Genomic DNA, 25,182 nt, shown 5'->3' with positions numbered 1-25,182 from the left:
GTTGGTGCAAAGGAGTATTATGGGATGTTGGAGTGAAGGGGTTAGAGTGTGGGGAGTATATTATGGGATGTTTCTCCGAGGAAGGGTTCTATTATGGGATGTTCCTGATGGAAAGGGGGGGAGTTGATTATTATGGGATGCAAGGCCGGGCAAGTGAGTGGGGAGTTCTGAGTGGAGGGTAAATATTATGGGATGTCTGGTTGCCCGGGTGACAGGGGCGGGGCTCGTTGCCGAGGTGCCGGAGCATATTATGGGATGGAGGTGAGAGTAGGCGGGGCCTGGCTGGGGTTTTTTTCCCCCCTTTAAGAGGCGGCACCGGGGCAGGAGCCATTTTCCCTTCAGCGGCGGCGAGTGGGACTGGGTGAGGAGCCGGGAGAAGACGCGGCCGGGGGGGTGGCAGGGGGTGCCGCCCCGGGTCCCTCGCGTGCCCGCCCGGCGCCCCGTGGGGCCCCGCGCCCGGCCCAGCCTGCACGGGGCGCACCTGCCGCCCGGCCCCGGCCCCACCGCGACGCGGCACCCGAGCGCCTCCTGCCCCGCCCGCCCCCGCCGGCCTGGACGCGGCCTTTGTTGTCCCCCGGCCACGCCGCGCCGGCCGCTAGGGGCAGCCCCGGGGGCGGGGCCGGGGCCAGGGCCGGGCGGGGGAGCCCCCTGGGCCGGCGCGGCACGGCGTGGTCGGGGACTGGAGGCGTGGGCCGGGCCTGCCGACTGGCGCGGCTGCTGCCCCGGGCCCCTGGCGCTGGCCCCGGCCCAGGCCGCCTTCTCGTCGACAGGCAGAGCCGGCCCTGGCAGGCAGGCGTGCGCCCGCCGGCCCCAGGCGTCCCCTCCGGGCCGTGGCGCGGCTCCCGCCAGGCAGGACTCTGCTGCTCGGCTTCGTTGCCGGGGGAGGATGGGGGCTGGTACCCGCGCGCAGCCGCCCCCTTCCCAGTTCTCCAGTCCGCTCCCCACGTGCTGCGGGGGGGCAATCCCTTCTCTGCAGGGTGGGTCTCCTGCCGGCTGCTGTAACTTACTTTCCTTCTCCCTTTTCAGGAAGCTGACGGGCAGGAGGAAGGAGACAAGGCTGCACGAGCTGTGTAAGCCCTGGTGTCCCTGCTTTGGGAAGACATGGCATCAGGCATTGGTCCGCTGTCACCCTGCTCTGCTGGTAGCGATGATGATGAGATGGAGATCCTGCTGAACAACAGTATTCCTCAGCATCCAGGTATGGATAGCACTGTCAGGATCTCTGCTGCGGCAAGCTGTGGCTCTCTTCTGTCTTGGTCAAGTCAGTGGTGCTGTGGGAGACAGTGGCAGGAGAAACTTGTATTGTTCGGAGGATTTCGCGTCTGATTGGAATATTTGGGCCTTAATGGTTGTTTTTAAGAGCGGCTGGTCCTGCAGTTCAGTGAGGTGAAGTTTCTCATTGCAAGCTGTTGCTGGTGGGTGGGAACATGTACCCTGATGGAGCCACCCACCGCCTCTAGAAGGTGCACACTTCATGGCTGGCGGGAGGATTCTGCGTTGGGGCAGGGTGTCGGGTTTGCACTTCTTCACTTGGGAGCTTAGACCTGCTAGCGTCCAGAGCAAACTGCCCTGGGCTATTGCATGACCCAGTTTCTTTACCCACCACACCCTGTTCTCTCAGCTTCTCCTGGATCCTGCTCTGCTGCTCCCCTTAGCCCTCTCTTTGTTGCAGTAGACGTACTGACTGCAGTGTGGTTGTAGGATGCAATCCTCTGGTGTATTAACCTGCAGTCCCTGTATCTGCCTCTTCTTTGTAAACGTAGTCCACGTGCCTCACACAGAGACTGAGAGCTAAAGAGACTGGGATTTATAACTGCTACTTCATTCCCAGCATTGTTACTGTATAGATCTCTACCTCTTCTCTCAACCTGTAAAACAAGGATGAATGTGTATCCTGGAGTAGTGGGTTGTAAAACATGAGCCTGAATTTGCTTCTGAACTGCCTTTTCACGCCATAGGTGAAAGGTGGCAGCAAAGTCTTGTCAACAGAATGCCATGGTATGGCTTATTATGGCCAGTTTGTTTTTGGGGTCCTCCTAGTAGCTGCAGAGCTCTGGAGAAATCTCGAGGGACTGGGTGAGAGTGAAGCAATGGAAAGAAGCTGAAAAATGGTGTTCCAGCATCTCCTCCTGAAGAGGGTATCTGTGAGCCTAGGAAAAGGAAGCCTTGTTAGGGTCGGGGCCAGGCCCCTCATTGGTTAAGTCACTGGGAAGTTAAGAAGCTTGGGCAATGTACTAAATGGTGTAGGGACATCAGACAGTTCTAAATCAGAACTTGCTGGAGGGGTAGATTATGGAGCCCACACTTGTGGGTAGGATTCAGTAAATGTTGCTGGATGAAGGCATACTTATGTCAATTAGAAATGTGGCAAGAATACTCTCTCTGCCCAAAGATACAGGATCCCAGGCTGAGCACTTCCTTTCTCTCTTGTCCTTTGGTTGTTGTGACTTGTGGCTTCCCCCATCTGGCTTAGCTCCTGTGGTCAGGAGGCCATTTTCCCTTGGAGGGAGAGCGAGTGACTCTGTAATGGGCGGGGCGGCAGGGGAAGGCGAATGGTTGGACTGCTATGGATCTTGTCACAAAGGAAAAAGCTGTCTGGCTGTCCATGCTCCTCTGGGCTTTGTGTGGGGGGAGGGGGAACAGATGGGAGTGTGTGGGGGAGCTGGCAATGCATTACAGTGATGAGGGATTGAGCTTGCTGACTTGTGCTTGAAGAAGGGTTTGTGGATCCTGTTGCACTGGATTTCAGCGAGTTTGCCCTAAGCAGCAACTATGCAGGTGGGAGAGAGGCAAGCAGCAGATGACAGTTTTGATCTTTGCTTGCCATTGCAGGGTCTCTTGTGCTGAAAACATTTTTATGGGAGATCTTGGGATGGAGCCCATGCTCTGATTCCAGCCTAGCTGGTCCTTGGACTTTCTGCTGTGTTGTAGTCTGTCTATCCCAAAGACCAAGGTGTGGCTCCCTCTCTCTCTTCCTTTTCCCTCCCCCCACTTTTCTCCTGTGCCACTTTGCTGGCCACATCTGCAGGACTCGGCAGCCCACTTGCTCAATCTTTGCTATGTCTGCTGAGCTAAAGAACTTTCTAATCCTCAAATATTTCATGTGGCTCTGCTCAGAAAAGTGTCACTGAGACAAAAAGAGGGGATGGATAGTGATTTTTTGCGGGGGCGGGGGGGATGATAAGGAGGGAACACAGGGTGTATTGGAGCTATTACTCTCTTATTCAGTGTGGCATAATCTGACTAGCCAGACTTGTTTCGAATGTGTGTTGCTAGGAGTTGAAGTAGTTAAACCCTTTGTGAAAAGTGGCATGTGCTGGAATCCGCACTTGTAGGTTATGGTGGTGGGCTGCGAATGGCTGAAATCCGCTCTTCCTAAATTTGTTTTGGCCTTTCCTTCCAGAGCCTGAAGAAGAGCCAGAGGAAGAACTTCTATCAGAGGCTGAAACTCCCAAGATCAAGAAGAAGAAAAAACCCAAGAAGCTGAAGGAACCAAAAGTGCCCAAGCTCAGCAAGCGCCAGAAAAAGGAGGTGAGGAATGAAGGGAAGAAGAGGGGGGAAGAAAATGAGCTCTGACTGCTGAGTATGCAGGGGATATCTTCTGTTGGTTTATGGCATGTGGCTTTGACCCTTAGTAATGAGCCCCTTAAATGGTGGTAAAGGTGTGCTATTTTAGTACTTGCCTAAGGTACCATCTCAGTGCTGCTTGATCTCTCTCTCTCACCTTCTCTTTCCTGCCCTCCTTCCACCCCTGCCACAAGCTTGGAGACAGCTCTGGTGAGGGAAATGAGTTTGTGGAGGAAGAAGAGGAGGTCTTGCGCTCAGACAGTGAGGGCAGTGACTACACCCCGGGGAAGAAGAAGAAGAAGAAACTAGGACCCAAAAAGGAAAAGAAAAATAAAGCCAAGCGCAAGGAGGAAGAAGAGGAAGAGGAGGAGGAGGATGACTCCAAGGTGAGAGAAGCTGCCCAATTGTCCCCACTCCATCACCAAAATATGATCTGGAGAGACTCTTCTGTTTTCCCTCTGCAGAGGCATTTCCCTCTATTTTGCCCATTTTCCTTCTCCAGGATGTCTTAGGCTTGCCCATGTATCCAGATTACCATCCAAAGAATGTTTTGGTTTTTTTTGTTTTGTTTTGTTTTTCCTTTCCTTGGACAGGGTATACTGATCCCAGAGAGGTGGGATTTTTCCAGTTCCATCAGTGTTTTGGAGAGACTATCCCCTGAACCCTGGGGGAGTAGTGGGTGGGGATAAAGGTTGCCCTCGGATCCTAGAGCTGCCCAGAACTGATATAATCACCTATGATGTATGGAGGTTCTAGGCATCTAGGGTTTCCCCTGAGACTTGCCCCATCTCCCTCTCCTCAAGGAACCCAAATCATCTGCTCAGCTCCTAGAGGACTGGGGCATGGAAGATATCGATCATATCTTCACAGAAGAGGATTATCGCACTCTTACCAACTACAAGGCCTTCAGTCAATTTGTTAGGTAAGTCTTGAGCAGTACTTGTGGGTACTTTTGAAGGGAAGGGGGAGGTAAGACAAAAGAACTGTTGGTCTTGGGACCTTTGAGCACCCTGTCGCTACTAAATGATGAGTCTTGGTGGCAAAATTGCACCCTTGCTCCCCCCCCACCCCACTTTAAACAAGGTGGGGTGGGAGGAGATAACAGTAAAATGATGCTCTGGCTTTGTGATTGGCTGGGCTGAGATGGAAGTCCTTGCTTCCATGCCGCATTCTACTGGAATATAGTGGGTTTTTGCTTGGTTTTATTCCACTTCTAGAACCAGTGATATTTGCCCCTCACGGTTGGGGTGGGAAAGGGTTAATTGACTGTTGAAATTAAAGCTTAGATTTTAGTGTCTGGTATGAGAGAGTGGTCGCAAGACCAATCCAGTATTCATATCAGTCCACTAATGCTTGGTCTTTGATCCTGCACAGGCCACTTATTGCAGCCAAGAACCCGAAGATAGCTGTTTCGAAGATGATGATGGTACTGGGGGCCAAATGGAGGGAGTTCAGCACTAACAACCCCTTCAAAGGCAGTTCAGGAGCATCTGTGGCAGCTGCTGCAGCTGCTGCTGTGGCTGTAGTCGAGAGCATGGTGACCAGTGTGGATGTTGTCCTGCCCCAGCCCCCTGTTGATGTACCACTTCGTAAAGCAAAGACCAAGGAGGGCAAAGGTAAGATGAAAAACTAGCCAAGGTGAAGTTCCTCTGATTTAAAGGTGTTGGTTGGCTGATCATCTCTCTCTGTCCTAGGGCCCAATGCCCGGCGAAAGCCTAAGGCCAGTCCTCGTGTTCCTGATCTCAAAAAACCCAAAACTAAGAAGGTGGCTCCTTTAAAAATCAAATTGGGAGGATTTGGCTCTAAGCGCAAGAGATCATCAGTGAGTGACTCTCCAGTCTTTTACCTCTTTGGGTAGGGGTGGTGATGGGACTTGGATCTGCACAGCTTGGCTCTCCCCAATAATATTGTATATTGGGGTAACCCTAGGATGCAAGAGGCTGGCTGACCATGACTGCTTGAGTTCCCATACTTACTTTCTTTCTGCATTCTTCAGAGTGAAGACGATGATCTGGATGTGGAATCAGACTTTGATGATGCCAGTATCAATAGCTACTCTGTTTCAGATGGATCCACCAGCCGTAGCAGCCGCAGTCGGAAAAAACTCAAAGCCGGGAAAAAGAAAAAAAAAGGTATTTAGGTCTGCCATCTGCTAGAGAGATGACTCTAAGTAAGGACATGGGAGTAAAACTGGCTGCTGGTTGCATCCAAGGCAATGACTTTCAACCAGGGTGCTGTGGCAGGATGCTGTTGAGCATGTAAACAAGATTCGCAAGATAAACCTAGAGACTTTCAAATGGGAACCCACAGGATCAAAAACATTATGACTTAATGTGGTCTTTCTGCGTTCTTTGCAATAGTAGAATGGCTCTTATTTTTCTGTAGTCAAAAATAAAGTGAAAACTAAGAGCTGATATTTTTTCCAAGGTGTGCCTTGAGTTCAAAAAGGTTAAAAAACTACTAGTCTATGGGATACAGATCTCCGGAGCAGGAGAATTGTTTTAATGATGGCTGGGAGAGAAATTGACAAATGGAAAAAGCAGCTCAGGAAGGTGTCCCTGTACAGCACTGAGAAGCCCACACCTCATTTTGTTCTTCAGTAGTGTGTTCTGCCTTTGGCTCTGAGGCATGACAAGATTCCTTTACAGCTTTTGCTAGCATGCTTTTCTCTCCCTGGTTTCTTTCTGATATGCAGCAGAGAAGCCCTTGTATCTAGCCTCTGTAGTATGAGGGATTATCCCAGTTGTTGCAGAAAGGACTTCAGCCCTGCTTTTGACTTGCAGTGATGTAATGCTTGTCATCCTCCTCTTTCACTCAGGTGAGGAAGACTCTGCAGTGGCTATAGATGGCTATGAGACGGATCATCAGGACTATTGTGAGGTGTGCCAGCAGGGAGGAGAGATCATTCTCTGTGACACCTGCCCCCGTGCCTACCACATGGTTTGCCTGGATCCAGACATGGAAAAAGCACCAGAGGGCAAGTGGAGCTGTCCACATTGTGTGAGTTTTCAGGTTCCAAGAAAAAGCCATTGAGGAAGAGTTGTTTGTACTTCCTGTTGGGGCAGAAGATAGAATTATTTGGAATCTGGTGCCTTTGCTAGGATGTGAGAAATCTATAGATCCCAGACTAACAGTTTATCTCCATGTCAGGAAAAAGAGGGCATCCAGTGGGAGGCAAAAGAAGATAACTCTGAAGGTGAGGAGATCCTAGAAGATGTTGTGGGGGATGCTGAAGAGGAGGATGACCACCACATGGAGTTCTGCCGTGTCTGCAAGGATGGAGGAGAGCTGCTCTGCTGTGATGCCTGTCCTTCTTCCTACCACATCCACTGCCTAAATCCCCCACTGCCAGAGATTCCCAATGGGGAATGGTTGTGTCCTCGCTGCACTGTGAGTCCCAAAACTGTATACTATATTAACTCCAAATACAAGATGGCCCCAAATAATAAGATACCTCTTTTCCCCTCCCCCCCCCCCATTAGATTCTATACATGGAAAAATTCATTATTTTGTATAAGTAGAATCTAATTATTGGAGTGTTTTGTCATTCACCCCACTCCTACAGTAGGGAAAATAACTGGGGGGGGGGACAGATGGACCCCTAGCCCACTGCTGCTGCACCTCCCCCTTGCTGCCACCTTATTGTCAGACCCTGCTCAGGCTCTGTTCCCTCCCCAAGCACAATGTGGAAATCAACTGTAGGTGGTAGTAAGGGGGGCAAAGGGGCAGAAACTGCTGTGGGCATAACTGGCCCCAAACCTGTTTGCTGCAAATTTCAGCACAGGTACTCCATAGTTGCACTTCTTTAACACCACTTTTGTACGTGTTTATACATAATATAACTGTGCATGGTATTAGTTATGAGACTTTTGGCTCTGGACTTACTGTATAGTTCATTGGGCTAGGCCCCAGCAGAGTCGCCAACATTTCAAGCCATAGTGACCCAATAGCCCAGCACTGCTCTGTGTGTGTGTGTGTGTGTGTGTGTGTGTGTGTGTGTGTGTGTGTGTGTGTGTGTGTGTGTGTGTGTGTGTGTGTGTGTACATATGTATGTACTTAAAATACCATGGGGGATCTACCTCATCTTATATGTGAGTAAAGACAATCGTCTCTTAGAGCATGTAACTGCTACTTGCTGGTTTCTCACCTTGCTGTCTGTGGCTATCTTTTTTTTGGGGAGGGCCCTTTCTCTTCCAGCCTTTATAGCTTGGACACCATCTCCAGACTTCAAGAAGGGGCTCTGAAGCCCCCAGTCCTAATTGGCCATCTTTCTTTGGCAGGTGTATATAGTTAAAGTGCAAAATATTTCCGTGACTTTGAGTCTGGGTCAGTGGGAGCGTCTTTAAACGCTTGCATATAATCATCTATGTCCAACTTCTGTAGTGCCCAGCTCTGAAAGGAAAGGTGCAGAAGATCTTGATTTGGAAGTGGGGCCAGCCACCTGTGGGTCCACCACCGCCACGACCACCTGATGCAGACCCCAGTGCTCCTCCCCCCAAGCCTCTGGAGGGCCGGCCTGAGCGACAGTTCTTTGTCAAATGGCAGGGCATGTCTTATTGGCATTGCTCTTGGGTGTCTGAGCTACAGGTGAGCAAGAGTCCTTGACCTATGAAGGGGGTGGTCCTTGACATCCATTTAGGAGAGGGTTGTGTTGTGCCACTAAATATCTGTTCCTGTGTTCAGCTGGAGCTGCACTGCCAGGTGATGTTTCGAAACTACCAACGTAAGAATGACATGGATGAGCCACCCTCAGGGGACTTTGGTGGTGAGGAGGAGAAGAGCCGAAAACGGAAGAACAAGGACCCAAAGTATGCTGAAATGGAGGAACGCTTCTATCGCTATGGGATCAAGCCAGAGTGGATGATGATCCACAGGATCCTCAACCACAGGTGAGGAAAGGAGCAAGCATATGTGATGGCAAGATCTCTACACTCTTAACCCAATGACATTCAAGCTACCTAAAGTCATGGGACCCTTTAATCTTGCTTCTGCTGTGGAACCCCTACCCCTATCCTAAAAATTGATTCAGAGCCAGGCAACCCAGTCCAGCAATGGTGATGTAGCACCTCCTGGCATGCTCTGCCATTACTCCCAATCTCCTTCTGGAACCCCTGATTACCTATCACAGACCCCAAGGTTCCACGGAACAGTTTGAAAACCACTGCTCTGTCATGTGGAAAAGTGGGAGCTTGCTTAAGTGTCTCCGTCCCTTATGTAGCACTTGCTGAATCCTCAGTCACAGGAGGGTGGACTCAATGTGCAGTAGTTTATGAGTCTTTAACTGGAGATTAGCTGCACTTGACAAAGGGGTGGATTATCAAGGGCAAGGGAGGGGGGGTAATCAGGCACCCTTTAGTGTGGATGAAAGTATGATTGGGAGCTCCAGCTTCAATTATGCTGGCATTCATGGGCTTAGCTTCTCTCCTGCCCCTTCCCTTTCAGTAAGGGGCTTTCTTGTCTTTTGATCTTTCCTCCCTGGTGTATGTGGTTTAGTAAATAGTGCTTGTTTCTAGGCATAACCTTTATCTATTTACTTTTTTATTTTTTTGTGATTTTTCTCAGTGTGGATAAGAAAGCAAATGTCCATTACCTGATTAAATGGAGGGACCTACCTTATGACCAGGCATCTTGGGAGAGTGAGGATGTGGATATACAAGATTATGACCTCTACAAACAGGCCTACTGGAATCATAGGTAAAGGGTTTGAGGGGAGGTAGGCAGGTACCTTTACTATATGTAAGAGAGGAGGCTCAGGTCCTGCGCTCCATCTCTCTAGCTCCTCTTCCTATTTGTGTCTTACAAATTTCATTGCACTCATCTTTTCCCTTGGGGCTGTCTTTGCACAGAGAGCTAATGAGAGGTGAAGAAGGTCGGCCTGGCAAGAAAATAAAGAAGGTGAAGATGCGGAAGCTGGAGAGGCCCCCAGACACCCCCACAGTGGATGTAAGTTGCTGCTTCCTGCTTAGAAGCCATGTAGGATTCTGAGGTGAAGAGGAAAATATCTTCTTCAATTAATGACACTAGTTGGTATCTGATTCAAATATTTTTAGTGAGTGCTTAGGCTGATAGCAAAAGACCACTGCCTGTAGAGTCTTCTTGAGTTAAAGGAGTTTTTACATCTAGGCTTACCTTGCCTTTTCAGGACTGTCTGTCATGAGGGTAAGTAAAGCTGAGCTCTTGAGAGAGAGAGAGGTGTTGTTTAGAACCAGTAGTGTAGAGCAGAAGAAGGGGGAACTTGGCCTGCTACTGTGTGAACTGTACCTGTCCTGGGAGAGAAGCTGATGCCTTAGAAACTAAAATCTTTGGTTGGGCCTGGCTGGTTTACTAGAGATTTAACTCTCCTCCCCCCCCCCCCCCCCCCCCCCCCCCCCCCCCCCGTTGTAGCCAACAGTGAAGTATGACCGACAGCCAGACTACCTTGATGTAACAGGAGGGACCTTGCACCCGTACCAACTGGAAGGGTTGAACTGGCTACGCTTTTCCTGGGCCCAGGGCACAGACACTATCTTGGCTGATGAAATGGGGCTGGGCAAAACTGTGCAGACAGCAGTGTTCCTATATTCGCTGTACAAAGAGGTGAGGGGCAAAAGTAGCTTGGAATGCTCATTCGGGGGGGTGCTTTCCTGCACTAGCAGGTGCATGTATAATGTTCTGGAGGACTCTTCTTCAGGGACACTCGAAGGGACCCTTCCTGGTGAGTGCCCCACTTTCTACAATCATCAACTGGGAGCGGGAGTTTGAGATGTGGGCTCCAGACATGTACGTGGTGACCTACGTGGGAGACAAGGACAGCCGTGCCATCATCAGAGAGAATGAATTCACCTTTGAGGACAATGCCATTCGAGGGGGCAAGAAGGCCTCCAGGATGAAGGTATAGAACTGTAAGATGTGTTTCTTGAAGTTAAGCCCCTGATTACAATGGACTGACTGGGAGTTAAAGATTTGAGATGGGCCTTAAGACTCCTAGGAAACTAGTTCCAATCTGAGCTGTAGAAGCAAAGACAGTTGCTATTTGAAAGCTAGTGGGCAATTCCCTAGGTGGCATCTGATGGAGACTTCTCTAATAGGGCAGGTGGTACCCTCTGGAGAGAGGTCAAAAGTTCAGTAGTAAATGAGGGAGGTTCTAGGACCAGGTGACCTAGAACTTCCTTGCCTCTGACAGACTTACTTGGACTCTAGGCAAGTCCCCCTTGTTTCTGTTGAATCTGAAAGTGCTGGCTTTGCTTTGCAAAGGAATTTGAGGTCTGTAACATTGGGTAAGTGCCAGTTCAGAATTGCATTTCTTGGGTATGTTTGACTCCTTCAGGGAACCAATAAAAAGGCTAATTCCTCTGTATCAAAAAAGCATCAATAAGCCCACTTGTAGAGGGCTGAGCAGTAGAGAATTTTTCACTTTTGATGGTGACTAGCTATTGCAGAATTTAAGCTTTTCCAAGAACTCTTGAACCTTCTAGCTGAAAGAGTGCTTGTCAAAGTTGGGTCATGGCAGTGCTGTTCAAAGCCTTCTAGGAACCCAGGGAAGCTAGGCCTCTTCTGATGAGCCTGGAAAGGAGAATCTTATTTAATTTCCTGCTGGTACTGCTTGAAACTTCAAGCACTAGCAAAATGACTCCACTCTGCCCTGCTGAGCTAGTGCCCCAACTAGCCAGTGTTAACTTTTATTTTTCCAAATTCTTGTCCAAATCCCAGAAAGCACTTCACTTGGTACCAAAATAGTAACCTGGTGTCACTGCAAATGAGTTGCTATTTAATGAAGTTGAACATTCTTTGGACTTCTAGCTTCCATATGAAACTAGATACTTATGAGCTAGAGTGGATTTACTTTGTTTTAGAACTACCTGAATGCATGGGGTTAACACAGGGGTGGGCATTTATTTTGGGCAGAGGGCTGCATGACAGGCAGCCCAGGGCAGATAAATATTTAATTCCCTAAATTTTCTAGGGGCCCCACGGGCTGTATAGAATGGCCTGGCGGGTCGCATTTTGCCCACCCCTGGGTAACGCCTTGATTCTTCAGCAGAGAATTTTGGGTGTAGAGGACTTCTAATACGTGGATTGTCAAGGCAGCCAGATAAGAAGATAGTTCCTGACCTGTTACTCCTGTTCTGTCAAGGGACTGTCCTTTGCCCTTTCCCCATAGCCTGATGGTTAACTGTTTTGTTTTGTTTTGTTTTCTCCCCCCCGGTGTAGAAGGAGGCAGCTGTGAAGTTCCATGTGCTCCTTACATCATACGAATTGATCACCATTGACATGGCCATTTTGGGCTCCATTGATTGGGCCTGTCTCATTGTGGATGAAGCTCACCGGCTCAAGAACAACCAGTCTAAGGTACTGGGGGATGAAGGTGGTGAGGCCTGTAGGATTTGAGGGCTAGATTTATGCTGTTCTACTTTCCTGAATAACAGAGGTCAGAGAACTGCATTGAGACTTCAAAAGTTACAGGTCTGATGCAAGCTTGCATTTTGTCAGGAAGAGACAGAATCTTGGTTTCAAGATGCAAGGAAAGTGACACTTTTTTTTTTTTTTTAAGCCACTAGAACTGCTTGCTACTCCTTTTAAACAGAGTCCCCGTATGAATTTATGTAGGCTTCCAGCCTTTGGATCTTTTTTTTTACTCTATTAAAGAATCCTATCTTATTGCAATGTTCCTTGGGTAGGTATTCAAGCTGCAGGATCAGATTAAAACTACCTGTTGAGGAGCTAAAGTCTTTTATCTTATCTGAAGTCAAGACCTACTATATAGCAACTTTTGGGGTTGGTTAGCTGGTTGTTTTCTTTCTGACCCTTGTATAACTGTGACCTTTCTTCCTTTCCTTTATTTCCTTGTAGTTCCCTCCTCCCCTCCCCACAACTGTCCCATCCTGCATTCCCAATACTCCAGTAATCTTAACACTACTTCCACATATCACACTTCCTAGCCACAGCATTTATACTGGAACTCCCAATTTAATTTATCCCCAAGTTCTTATTTTTTAAAATACTTTGTAGAATACACCTCCATCCTGTAAACACCACTTACTTTGTTCTAGATGTGTAGTACCTTTAGTCTAGCTGTATTAAAATGTGAGTTTGAAGCCATGCTTACCCAGCAGTCCAGCTTGATGTGCCTGTGATGTTCTACCACGCCAAGTTAATCAGAAATGATCTTTTATAATTAATGCTTTACAGAAAATCGGGGATGTGTCTAGAAACATGAAGAAATACTTTACCTTGAGAGAGAAGGATACTTCACTAAGCTGCCTTTTTAGAATCCCATCTGAGCCAGTTCTTGATTCATTTTAATGTGGACTGGCTGTGTTGACTTGTATAGTTCTGACTTTCACATCAAGACTGTATGATACTAAGTGAAAAGTTGTTCTGTCAGTTATCTCTGACTTGTCTGTCTGTCAAACAATTTTAAGCTTTCATAACTTCCATAATTTACATAGGATTCTAAAAACATGTTGACCAAATTGATTGAGGTAATGAGTCTTGTTGTTGCATGGCTCATCCTGGTTGTACCTTCTTATAGGAACTGGTGTAACCCCAGCTTTTTCAAGCTCTTGAAACTTCCTAATGTTTAAGACTTGTGGGGCTTGTTTCTTGCGGGGGGTGTATTTGGGGGGAGGTTAATAAACCCATATAAGTGGCTAGGAATGCTCTTTGGCCAATCCTAGAAGCCTCTGGGGTCAGAAGTTGAAAGAGTGTCCATCCTTTAATGTAGGATGATGTAGAGCTCAGAAAAGGCTGGTCAGCTGGTAGGGCTAGCTGTTCAAGAAAAGTAGTTTTGTCATGTACACATTTGCTGCAGTGGGCTTCCTCCAGGCAGGCACAGCTGAGGAGAGGCTGGTGTCAAGCAGTAGTATGAATGAGAACACTTTCTGGGCAGTGTCAGATTCATCTAGGGTACTTGGACAAACTGTTTAAATGGTCTAAGCTGAGCCTTGACTTGAATGGTGAACTCTAGAAGGAATTTTCCTTAGGGTAGGATTTTTATTTTGACAGAAGTGATCAGCAGTCCACTAACTGGATGAGCTCCTTGACTCCCTTCTTCCTTTCTTCCCCCTTCCAGTTCTTCCGGGTACTGAATGGCTATTCTCTCCAGCACAAGCTGCTGCTCACTGGGACCCCTCTGCAGAACAATTTGGAGGAGCTGTTCCACCTGCTCAACTTCTTGACACCTGAGAGATTCCAGTATGTCCTGCAAGGCAGATTTAGGCTGACTGCCTCTGCCTCCCTACTCCTACCCTTTTCTGTCCCCCTGCAAGTTTTGTCACCCTTGCAGCTTTTACTCAGTGCCTGTGTTTCTATGCAGCAACTTGGAGGGCTTTTTGGAAGAGTTTGCAGACATTGCCAAGGAGGATCAGATCAAGAAGCTGCATGACATGCTGGGCCCACACATGCTGAGGCGTCTTAAGGCTGATGTTTTCAAGAACATGCCCTCAAAGACTGAACTTATTGTGCGGGTAGAGCTGAGCCCTATGCAGAAGTGAGTGTCAGGGAAGAGGAAAACTTGCTGCTTTCCAAAGCAGCTGCCAAGTGCAGCTCATCCTGTCTCTAGGACTGCTTGCTTAGATGTGTTGGGTTCCACTACAACAGAGGGAGAAATAAATCCTGTGGTCTAATGTAGGGGATGAAAGGATTGTAATTTACCATTGGCAGAGGTGGGTAGCTAACAGGAAGGTAGTTCTCAAATTCTCACACAATCGTAGGGCTGGAAGGGAGGGCCAAGACCAATGCAATTTCGGGTGGAGCGGGGGAGATGGAGAAAGTACTTTCTCACTTAAGTGAAGGTATCTGTCTGACTTTGGACTCATTCTCCACAGAAAATATTATAAATATATTTTGACAAGAAATTTTGAGGCACTGAATGCACGTGGTGGTGGCAATCAAGTCTCCCTGCTCAATGTGGTCATGGATCTGAAGAAATGCTGCAATCACCCCTACCTCTTTCCTGTGGCTGCTATGGTATGTTCTATCCCCTTGGGCATCTGCATCTCCTGATCTGTTATGTGGTATGTGCCTACCTGGAGTTGGTCTGCAGCACTTTTGTCATCTTGGCTCCTCTGGTTTATTTTTTGTCCAAAGGATTAGTAGGACCTTTTCCTCTTTAGTTTCTTCCCTGTGGTAAGCAGGACTGACTTATCCCTGCCCAGTGGGAAAGGCACAATGAAAACAACAACAGAAATAACTGAGCTGGTGTGGCTTGGAAGGAAAGAAATAGAGTGGAAGTGTAGGCACTAAACTAATCTGAGCTGAGCTGGCAAATGCTAAGTGGCCCTTGGGGTCACAACATCATGGCTCCGGAATCCCAAGAGGAAATGTAGATTCCCTTTCCCCTAACTCCTCTCCAATTCATTGCACAGGAGGCTCCAAAAATGCCAAATGGGATGTATGATGGTAGTGCCCTGATCCGAGCATCTGGGAAGCTTCTGCTGCTCCAGAAGATGTTAAAGAACCTCAAGGAAGGAGGCCACAGAGTACTCATCTTTTCACAGGTATTGGGGTATTGAGACTGAAGGTCCATACATGAGGGGGGGTGACCAAAAAAGTCCTATTTTTTGCTCATCTGTTTTATCTCCTTGTCTCCAGATGACTAAAATGTTGGACCTTTTGGAGGATTTTCTGGAACACGAAGGGTATAAATATGAGCGGATTGATGGTGGGATCACGGGGAACATGCGGCAGGAAGCTATTGATCGTTTCAATGGTACGAAACTCCCCATGCCTCTCGTGAAAGAAGAACTCTCCCTCGCCTTACAGGCGTTTTGGTTCCTGACATAGGACCCTTGCCTCTGACCGGAAGCACACACTGCTTGATGTCAGTTATCAGTGCCTGGGTTGAAACGGCTTCTCTCTTCTTTCCCCCGTGGCCTGCTGCCACCGCCCCCCCCCTCCCCCCCCCCCCCCCCCCCCAAAACAAAGGGAGGTTGAGGGGTCAGTTAAGTAATATTGTCTTTCTTCCTCTGCCCATCTTCCACCCCTTTCCATCCAAGCTCCTGGTGCTCAGCAGTTCTGCTTCCTACTTTCCACTCGAGCTGGTGGGCTTGGTATCAATCTGGCCACAGCAGATACAGTGATTATTTATGACTCGGACTGGAACCCACATAACGACATCCAGGTGAGGCTTTTAGGAGACCTGAAATCGTGAGACAAGTGGTGAAAGGGGAGGGGGAAAGTCTTGGGAGGGATGGGACTTTGTCTGGACATGGAAAAGGGTCTTCCACTGTGGAAACACAAAACATTAAAGTAGGGCTGGAAGAGTGGAAGGGAGTTGGCAGTGAAAGCTGCTATCTAAGAATGACCTGGGAATGGAACAGGGGAGAAAAGTGAAGGATTGAAGGGAGGTACAAAGTAAGACGCGTGGATTTATCATATCCACTTTTGGGTTCTAAGTGTGTGCTCGCTCTCTCTCTTTTTCTCTCCTTCAGGCCTTTAGCCGTGCACACAGGATTGGGCAGAACAAGAAGGTGATGATTTACCGCTTTGTGACACGGGCATCAGTGGAGGAACGTATCACTCAGGTGGCCAAAAAGAAGATGATGCTAACGCATCTGGTAGTGAGGCCAGGTTTGGGCTCCAAGACGGGGTCCATGTCCAAGCAGGAGCTTGATGACATCCTCAAGTTTGGCACTGAGGAGCTCTTCAAGGATGAATCTGCAGAGGGGGGTGAGTGCATACAGCTTGTCTGAGGGATGGTGCCAAAGTTGGGGAGGATCTTCTGCTTTGGCAAATGAGAGCAGACACAGCAACTGCTGCTCTGTAGAGGGGCGTCAAGTTGACACTTGCTCCAAAACCCTCTTAACATCATCACTGAAAAGCTGTGGTCCTCCCCCTCAGGTGATAACAAGGAGGGTGAGGACAGCAGTGTCATTCACTATGATGACAAGGCAATTGAACGGCTGCTGGACCGGAATCAGGATGAGACGGAAGACACAGAACTCCAGGGCATGAATGAGTATCTCAGCTCCTTCAAGGTGGCCCAGTATGTAGTACGTGAGGAGGAGATGGGGGTGAGTATGAGCTGTGTGTCTTGCCCCCTTTAAACAAAAGTATATATGACTACAGGGCCTGTGTGGAGCTCAAGAGGATAGGGGAGGGATAATCATATGTCTGTGACTCATAGGTTTGGGTTTTTTGAGTGTAGGGCTGTCTCCTTATTATCCTCTCTGATGCAGGAGGAGGAGGAGGTTGAACGGGAGATCATTAAGCAGGAAGAATCAGTGGATCCTGATTACTGGGAGAAGCTACTGCGTCATCACTATGAGCAGCAGCAGGAAGACCTAGCCAGGAACCTGGGCAAGGGGAAACGTATTCGCAAGCAGGTCAACTACAATGATGGCTCCCAAGAGGACAGAGGTATGGATGGGTACCCACAGGAAGATGAGAAACTTAAGGTGGAAGTCTGTCAGGCTCACATACTGTTTTTCCTCCAGATTGGCAGGATGATCAGTCTGATAACCAGTCGGATTATTCAGTGGCATCTGAAGAGGGAGATGAAGACTTTGATGAGAGATCTGAAGGCAAGTTCCTAGTGAAAGAGCCTGGCATTGGGTTAGCAGGACTCTTTGGTATGGGAGCTTGGTGCCCCTGCACAGTTCCTGTGGTACAGGATGCCATAAGGGGAATGTTTACAAAAAGGCGTATTACACGTTTCCTTTGGCCATTTGTCTTCTAGCGGCACGTCGGCCCAGCCGTAAAGGCTTGAGAAATGACAAGGACAAGCCCTTGCCTCCCTTGCTTGCCCGTGTAGGAGGTAACATAGAGGTAAGTGGTATCCTGGCAGAGGCCCTTGAGTCTTTGTGCCTGTGTGTGGGGCTTTTAGAAGATCTTTCTTTCCAGGTGCTTGGTTTCAATGCCCGCCAGCGCAAGGCCTTCCTCAATGCTATCATGCGTTATGGGATGCCACCCCAGGATGCCTTCACCACCCAGTGGCTTGTCCGGGACCTGCGTGGCAAGTCTGAAAAGGAATTCAAGTGAGTTGGTATTGGACAAGGAAGGAATGTGTAGGCAGCATCCAAGTCCTCTGTGGAAAGATGGAAATAGCGATGGAAGATTTGGAGCTCATGTAGGGGGTTGGGCTTTGGGTTAGTTTGTAGGAGCTTGCAGCTAAGGAACAATCCCCAGGAGTCTGAGACTTGGGAATAGCCTCTCTGAGGAAGGGGTCTGGAGCTTTCTTGTCTGAGACTTAAGAGCCTTAAAGAATTTTCAAATATAGTGAGCCTCAGTATTTAGTTTAATACTGCATGTTGCTTGCTGCTGCAGGGCCTATGTGTCTCTTTTCATGCGTCACCTGTGTGAGCCAGGAGCAGATGGTGCAGAGACTTTTGCGGATGGGGTCCCACGGGAGGGCCTGTCCCGTCAGCATGTCCTCACCCGCATTGGCGTTATGTCGCTTATACGTAAAAAGGTGAGTGCCTAGTGGAGCAAGGCTAAACTTTACTCCCTCTTCCTTGCAGGGGCCCCAAACTCCTGTGTTCACAGGAGGGGCCAGCGGAAGATCTCTGCCCTTCTCAAGACACCAAAAGATATGGGTGAGGGGTCCTTTATTCCCTAGTTTAAGGGACAGGCTTTGACATCCTTCATAACTTGTGCCTTCCTTCTACCCAGGTGCAGGAATTTGAGCACGTAAATGGGCGCTGGAGCATGCCAGAATTGGCAGAGATGGAGGAGAACAAGAAGCTTTCACAACCAGGCTCACCTTCTCCCAAAACACCCACTCCCTCTACACCAGGGGACACGCAGCCAAACACACCTGCCCCTGTTCCTCCACCCGGTGAGAGCCTTCTCTTTGCATAGCTCTGCGTCCTGATCCTGGCAAAGTTGCTCTCTTCACCAGAGCAGTGGTGGAGAGATTCAGGGTAGACGCAGATCAGCTTCTCTCAGTTTAGGAGGGCTGCCAAAGAAATGTGCATGCCCTTAAAGGCACGAGAGGACATCAAGACATCAACCCTATTGAGTGGGTCCAATAGAATATTTCTGCATTTGCTGGAGGGACAAAAGGGGGCATTTTTTAATGTGGTATCAGAAGCTTGTGGTACTATTTGGCATTTTGGGGGAGGATTAGGGAAGCAACCCATAGAAATTAAGAGCTGCCCCTGCAAATGAGGGCCAGATTTTACTGGTGGCTTTTTCTCTCTGTCCTGCTGATCTTTAGTGGGAGAGACAGAAGAGGGAGTAAAAATAGAAGATGGAGCCAGCACCAAGGAGCAAGGGGAACCCGCAGAGCCAGAGAGAGAACCCCACCACACTGCTCCGGCTGAAGTTGAAGTCTCTCTGGAAGTGAGTTGAGGCATTTGTTTCATAGTTGTAATAGCCACACTTCTGCTGCCTCTCCTTTTGTCTCCTATTGTTTGGGATGGCTGTGTATTTGCTAGGATGATTTGGAGTCCTCTTGCAGTGCTTGTCAGCCTCATGCCTCCACAGACATATATTTTTTTATATATATATATATATATATATATATATATATATATATATATAAATAAATAAATAAATAAATAAATAAATATAAAAAAAGTAATTCCCTCTGCACACCATTCCTACCTTGCTGCCATTTGAGGCCTGGGGCTCCCCAGCCTCTTTTACCCTGCCTTCTGCTTCTATAGATGGGTCTTTGTGCTGCTGCTGCTCCTTTTGAGTTAAGACTTTCTCTCTCCGGCAGTGTACCCAGTCTGTGGATACTTCACCACAGGAGGCAAAGTCCCCAGTGAACACACCAGAAGCAGAGGAGAAAAAAACTGAGGAACCAGAAGTGAAGGAAAGACCTGAAGAGCCAATGGAAGTGGAAAGCAAAGGTATTGGTTAGGGGGTTGTTTGGGGTCCAGGGTTGTTCAAAACCTAGCCTAGTCTAATCTGTAAAGATCAGTGGTTTTCTGGGTCAGGACAGCCCATCACCTCCTTCTTTGAATGTGGGGGCTTCCGCAGTTGAGAAGGTGTTTGATGCTCCTTCAGCTTACCTGAGTGCTGCTTAGCTGGGTTCTGCTGCTGGGAAGGGCTGTAAAACTCGTGAAGCTGCCCTATGTTGCATAGCTGTGCCATGTGTGCACACTCTTTCTGCACTGGGGCTCTCTGATCAACTTAAAGCAGGGAGGAGCAGTCTCCCATATTGGGAAGATCTTTCTGGTCCAATACTTTCAACATTTCTCCCCAAAACAATTGGACAGGATGGGGTAGTTCCAGTGGTGCCAGTTTCCAGGAGAAACTTTTGGGGGGCAGATGACCAGAAACCTGCATGACATGAGGTGATGTTGCTGCCTGCTTAGGCTGATCTTAGAGAGCCCTAATGCAGGGGGAGCACGTGGGGAAGTTTTATCTGGCTGTTCCTACTGTGGCACCCCTGAGGGAGCATTGCAGCACCCTGACTTGAGAACCACCAATATAGATTATCCTCTTTCTGATCCAGGATGAGGCCTGTAGGAGTGCAGGCATAGACACATATGGGGATTGGGGACTTAATCACAGGGGTTTGATGAAGGAAACTTGGATTGATTTGGCCATATTTCAAGCTCTTCACAGAACATCCTCTGCACCCATTAGATATGATGATCTGTTCTTTTTCTCATACAGCTGATGTGGAGAAGGTGGAAGAGAGAGCACTTGCTGAGCCCCCTACAGAACCTCCCACAATTAACTTGGATGAGAAAGGTAAGCCAAGGTGCTATCAGACTTTTGTTATCTACCTTCTGGGCAGCACCTTTGTGGATGCAACTTGTTTTGGCAGTCGTCCTTTTCTCTAACTTTTCCCTGTGTCTGCAGAGGAAAAGAAAGACGATGACAAGAGGGATGTAGTGATGCTGCAGAACGGGGAGATGCTGAAGGACACTGATGAGAGGCACAAGAAGGCAGTGAAGCAGCGCTTTATGTTCAACATAGCAGATGGTGGCTTCACTGGTATGTGACACCAAGTGCAGGTGCAGTTACAGTTACCCTGCTTGTTGCTCCTCTTTGTGAAAAGTGCTTTTGACTTAGCTGTCTCTGTCTCCCTTCTCCAGAGTTGCACTCTTTGTGGCAGAATGAAGAGCGGGCTGCAACTGTTACCAAGAAAACCTATGAGATTTGGCACCGGCGCCACGACTATTGGCTCCTGGCTGGGATCATCAAGTATCCTTTCACTTCACAGAATGCCAACCTCTCACAAGAACCCAAAACATCCCCATGAAGGGGGATCTTACCAAAGGGGGTTGGGATTATAGTTAGTAAGGTGGTTCCCATCTCTGTCACCCCCACCAAGATTTCTCCTCCATGAAGAGATCTTATCAGCATGGCTAGACTACAGTGAGCAGGACATGTTCTCATTCTCTTTCCCTGTGCCTCTACTCTACCTATCCCCTCAGGATATAATCCTTTGGCATGGGCTGCATATTGGCTTGTTTTCACTACCTTTTATTTGCCTGAGCTCATCCCATCTCAGTCATGGCTACGCCCGCTGGCAGGACATTCAGAATGATCCACGTTACGCCATCCTCAATGAACCCTTCAAGGGAGAGATGAACAGAGGCAACTTCCTGGAAATCAAGAACAAGTTCCTAGCCAGAAGGTTTAAGGTGAGAGAGCCTTCTACTTGGGGGGAGGGGGGGGAGTGCCTTGCATCAAGGAATAGCCATCCATAAGGGAGGAGGGCACCAACCTCAGCTAGGACAACTTAGAGTTCCCTTTTTTTTTTTTTTTTTTTTTTTTTTTTAATAAAAGACATTCAGAGAGAGCACAGGAGTCTACCTCCCTCTGTGTGGCTCTTAACTGTTTATAATGAATGAACTAGTGTGTTGTGTGTCCATTGTGATCTTCTCTGCCAGACTCCAAAATGTAGATTAGGAGCTGTGTCATCAGAAGGCTTCTTGGAGGGCAGTTACTTAAACTGTTTTCTCTCAAGGGTTTTCCCAGCAAATAAGTGTTTGGCAGGTGCAAGTCTGAGTGAATATCCTTACCACAATTCCTTTCTGGTGTTGCAGGTCACTTGGGGTATGTTTAGGGATTTGTCTACTTGGGGACACTTGCTGAGGACAAATTCAAGTGGATTAGTTAAACTGCGTTAAATTAATGATGGCACATGCTCCAGAGATTGTAATTTAGTCTGTCTTAATTTATTTCCAAGGTGCACTTACTTTTAAAGAGTATGGTCATCTAGTCAGTTCACAGAAGTGAAAGGGGGCTAACCTACCACAGCTTAGCACAGGGTCCAAGCATGCCACAGGCAGTTAGCGTGGCACAGCTGAGGCATGGAAAAGCTCTATACCTCTGTACTCTGTAAACTGTTTGCATCTCCATACCCTAACTCCAAGTGAGTGTGTGTATCCTTTAAACCAAATGCATACTTGTAAGAGATGTTAAACAAAGACAGGTGGCCTGAGGGAAGGGCATTTTGTGTTTAAGAGTCTGTCCAAAATCTTCCAACAATATAATTTGGTCCAGTAACAGGGATCTTACCCAGATTATACTACCTTCTTCTCGTGTGTTCCTTGGACCTTCTGGCTACAACAACACTACTGTGACCATTTTAATGAAGTTTAATGAACCTGTGTTAATTTTCTGAAATGCCCATGTGGACAAGCTTTAGGATAAAAGGTGTTTAAAAACCAGTTTTCAAACACTGTGGAAATCTAGTCTAGATTTACAGTAGTGCTAGCCAATTCACTTTGGAATCCTATTTCTACTTCCTGTAGCCTTTACATACCCAAAGAAACTGGGGGAATGGTTTTCCAGGCACCCCTCTGCCTGCTAGGAAGGAGCAAAAAGGCCTTGAGCCCTTATTACTGTAGGTTTGGGGAAAAGGAAGGAAATGGACTTGAAGGTCCAGATTTTGCTTGGTGTGGCATGGGAATAAAAACAGAGTCCCTCTGGAATCTTCATCATGTAAAGTCCCTAAAACAGGGGTGGGCAAAATGTGGCCTGGGGGGCAGATGTGGCCTGCCACCATTCTATCTGACCTGCGGGGCCCCTAAAAAATTTAGAAAATTAATATTTATCTGCCCCGGCTGTCTATCGTGTGGCCCTCAATGACTTGCCAGAACTCGGTAAGTGGCCCTCTGCCCAAAATTAATTGCCTGCCCCTGCCCTAAAGGGTCCAGAGATACATTTGCAGAAGATCCTAGAAAGGAATCTCTCAAATTGCCTGTGGTATGGACTCTGGAGTGTTTGTGTAGGCAGTGTCCTGCCACAGTGAGACACTGCTTCTTCTGATTTAGAGACCCCTAGATGCTTCCCTTGTACAAGCAAAACCTGGGTAATAGAACTCAAAAACAGAAATCCAATAGCTCAGGTCTGAGAAGGTAGTGGAGATTATCTTGGCAAAGGCCAGCATGGGGGAGCTGTGACCTAGAGCAGCGGTTCTCAACCAGGGGTTCAGGTGGCCACAAACAGGCTTCAGGGGGTCTGTGGGGGCTGCAGATTTGGCACACCCACAGCCTCTGAGGGCATGGGCTACCCCAGCTGACCAGGCTGAGCCCATTGCTGCTGCTGCCAGGTTCATGAGGAAAACATGGATTTTCTCCTCTTAAAGGAGAATAACATGGGGAAACTGGGTTTCCCCTTGAAGGCTGGCAATGTTCCAGCCTGCAAGGCTTTGCTTGGGGCTAGGGGGAGCTGGAGGATGCTGATAAAGCAGGGGTGCCTCCCCAATTTTTCTGCACCCACAACAGACATGGGGCTACAGCCTGGCTGGATCAACCAAGACCCTATGTGGGAGCTGTGCTGACAGCAGCAGGAGTAATGGACAAGGGGGGGGAAGTTGGGAGTCATGCTGCCCTTACCTCCTTACATTGCTGGTAGGGAGGTGGGGTGGGGGGGTAGCATAGGCTGCCTTAGGGCAGCAGCAGTGGCTGGCCTGTCCTCCTCCCCCCTGTCTCCCAGTGTGGGTCAGGAATATGGGGTACCAGCAGGGCCAAGGGGCTGCAGGCTGGGAGTGAAGATCACCAGCAGGATTGGGGGCTGTGGGTTAGGAGTGGGGCACTGGCAGGGGGCAGTAGTGGGGCAGGAGTGTGGGGGGGCCTTGAGTCCAAAAAACTTGAGCCACTGATCTAGAGCAGGCTGATTTTTTTTTGGGGTAGTTGAAGGAGTCTTTTTCATGATTCCTTTTCTTTCAGCTGTTGGAGCAGGCACTAGTAATTGAGGAGCAGCTGCGGCGAGCTGCCTATCTGAACATGTCGGAAGACCCTTCACATCCATCTATGGCCCTGAATACGCGGTTTGCTGAGGTGGAGTGTCTGGCAGAGAGCCACCAGCACCTGTCCAAGGAATCGATGGCTGGGAACAAGCCAGCCAATGCGGTGCTTCACAAAGGTGAGGTGGTGTCCTGGAGCTGAAGAAAGGTGGGCGTATCTCAAGCTGCACTCCCTTCTGCCCTTCTCCCTTGTGCTGGTTGCCCCTCCCCCTCTAAACATGCACCCCTATTTCTCTTCTAGTTCTGAAGCAGCTGGAGGAGCTTTTGAGTGATATGAAGGCAGATGTGACTCGCCTGCCTGCCACCATTGCCCGCATCCCACCTGTGGCAGTACGCCTCCAGATGTCAGAGCGCAACATCCTCAGTCGACTGGCCAACCGCAGTAGTGAACCCCCTCCACCACCACCTCCCCAACAGGTAAGTGCCCTCCCCTCCGGGCCAGTAAGGAACCCCATCCCTTTAACCTGGTCAGCTGGAGGGAGTGGGACCATTGGGGCAGTCCCAGCAGGGTGGGTGCTTATCAATGGGCTTTGTCTCATGCATGTGCTCTCTCACTTCACAGGTGGCCCAGCAGCAGTGACGCCGCAGCCCAGCACTGTTGATCTCTCATCCAAGCTGAAGTGACCCCTCTTCTGCCTGACATTCCTGATCGGGTGCTGTTCCCCTCTGTGGATGTTGCTGTACAATCCTCCCGGAGGGAGAAGAGACTTCTCCCTCTGCAGCCAGCCAGCCACAGGAGCAAGGAGCTTGCCTGGCCAAGAGGGGATGTATGATGGACTCTGTACATAGTGACTGGAGGCCACAGCGCCACATCTGTTACACAGAAACCTGGCTGTACTGCTCACTGCCTCGGCCTGGAGTTCTATGTTTTGGTTTCTAATATTATTTTGCGTTTGTTTACTGAGATGAGAGTGCACAGGCGAGACCAAGCAAAAGCCAGGACAGAGACAAAGCTACCTCCATCAAGATCCTTTTTAATACAAAAACTGACTGGACTTGTCCACTAATAAACAGCTAAAAAGACAAAAAGAAAAAAAACTTGATAAAACCGAAATAAAAGTTTCCTTGTATTTTTGTTCTATTGCCTCCAATTAGCTCTGTTGTAGGGTGGGCGAAAGGGCCAGTGATGTTCTTTCTTATAATCCCCATGTTCCCTCAGTTTGTGCTATCTTTGCCTAAGAAGAAACCTGACTGGCCTAGTTTTTCTACTGCCTTTGCTGCTTCTCTCATCCTCATAACAGGGTACTTTTATGGAATTACCTGCTGCTGCTCTGAGGAGTTGGGGATCTTTTTCAGGGGTAGTAAGCCTGTGCCATCTCTGTTTCTCTCCAAGCCATGAGTTGGCCAGGTCGTGAATAAGCACCCAGTGTCTTCAGTCTTAACTGCAGGCTAGGTGCCCTTGTGTACCATCTTGCAGAGATGCTCCTGGGTGAAGAGTTGAGCAGTGCCCTTGCTTTGTTGCCAAGGCATGCCAATGC

General features: G+C 48.7%; 1 protein-coding gene and 1 non-coding gene across 2 annotated transcripts; both read left to right on the top strand.

The window, feature by feature from the left end:
- Window positions 1-260: 260 nt before the first annotated feature.
- CHD4 (chromodomain helicase DNA binding protein 4) lies at window positions 261-24,779 on the top strand. The gene is made up of 40 exons (XM_006258372.4): window positions 261-361; window positions 1,027-1,198; window positions 3,404-3,531; window positions 3,762-3,953; window positions 4,371-4,489; window positions 4,942-5,183; window positions 5,262-5,389; window positions 5,564-5,699; window positions 6,386-6,567; window positions 6,718-6,957; window positions 7,951-8,154; window positions 8,251-8,456; window positions 9,130-9,261; window positions 9,414-9,510; window positions 9,952-10,143; window positions 10,238-10,438; window positions 11,758-11,895; window positions 13,619-13,740; window positions 13,862-14,035; window positions 14,373-14,514; window positions 14,913-15,044; window positions 15,139-15,256; window positions 15,543-15,667; window positions 15,978-16,215; window positions 16,387-16,559; window positions 16,725-16,905; window positions 16,983-17,069; window positions 17,225-17,313; window positions 17,389-17,522; window positions 17,812-17,956; window positions 18,157-18,322; window positions 18,704-18,828; window positions 19,211-19,343; window positions 20,116-20,193; window positions 20,305-20,439; window positions 20,541-20,649; window positions 20,960-21,092; window positions 23,628-23,823; window positions 23,946-24,121; window positions 24,267-24,779. The coding sequence occupies exons 2-40, from the start codon at window positions 1,102-1,104 to the stop codon at window positions 24,282-24,284; spliced, it is 5,763 nt and encodes a 1,920-aa protein (XP_006258434.2). The 5' UTR covers window positions 261-361; window positions 1,027-1,101; the 3' UTR covers window positions 24,285-24,779.
- Window positions 18,350-18,486, top strand: LOC132248062 (small Cajal body-specific RNA 11). The gene has a single exon (XR_009459417.1). It is a non-coding gene; the product is annotated as a small Cajal body-specific RNA 11 (non-coding RNA).
- Window positions 24,780-25,182: the final 403 nt, after the last annotated feature.

Source organism: Alligator mississippiensis, chromosome 1 (assembly GCF_030867095.1).
Source record: "Alligator mississippiensis isolate rAllMis1 chromosome 1, rAllMis1, whole genome shotgun sequence".
NCBI classification, from domain to species: domain Eukaryota; kingdom Metazoa; phylum Chordata; order Crocodylia; family Alligatoridae; genus Alligator; species Alligator mississippiensis.
Note: the sequence above shows the minus strand (reverse complement) of the source record. Positions and strands in the feature narration are given on the sequence as shown.

Coding starts and splice junctions, on each gene's coding strand:
- CHD4 (XM_006258372.4), top strand. CDS start 1,102: ATGGCATCAGGCATTGGTCCGCTGTCACCCTGCTCTGCTGGTAGCGAT. Junction 14,036..14,372: donor GAGCTGAGCCCTATGCAGAA/GTGAGTGTCAGG, acceptor CATTCTCCACAG/AAAATATTATAAATATATTT. Junction 15,668..15,977: donor ACCCACATAACGACATCCAG/GTGAGGCTTTTA, acceptor TCTCTCCTTCAG/GCCTTTAGCCGTGCACACAG.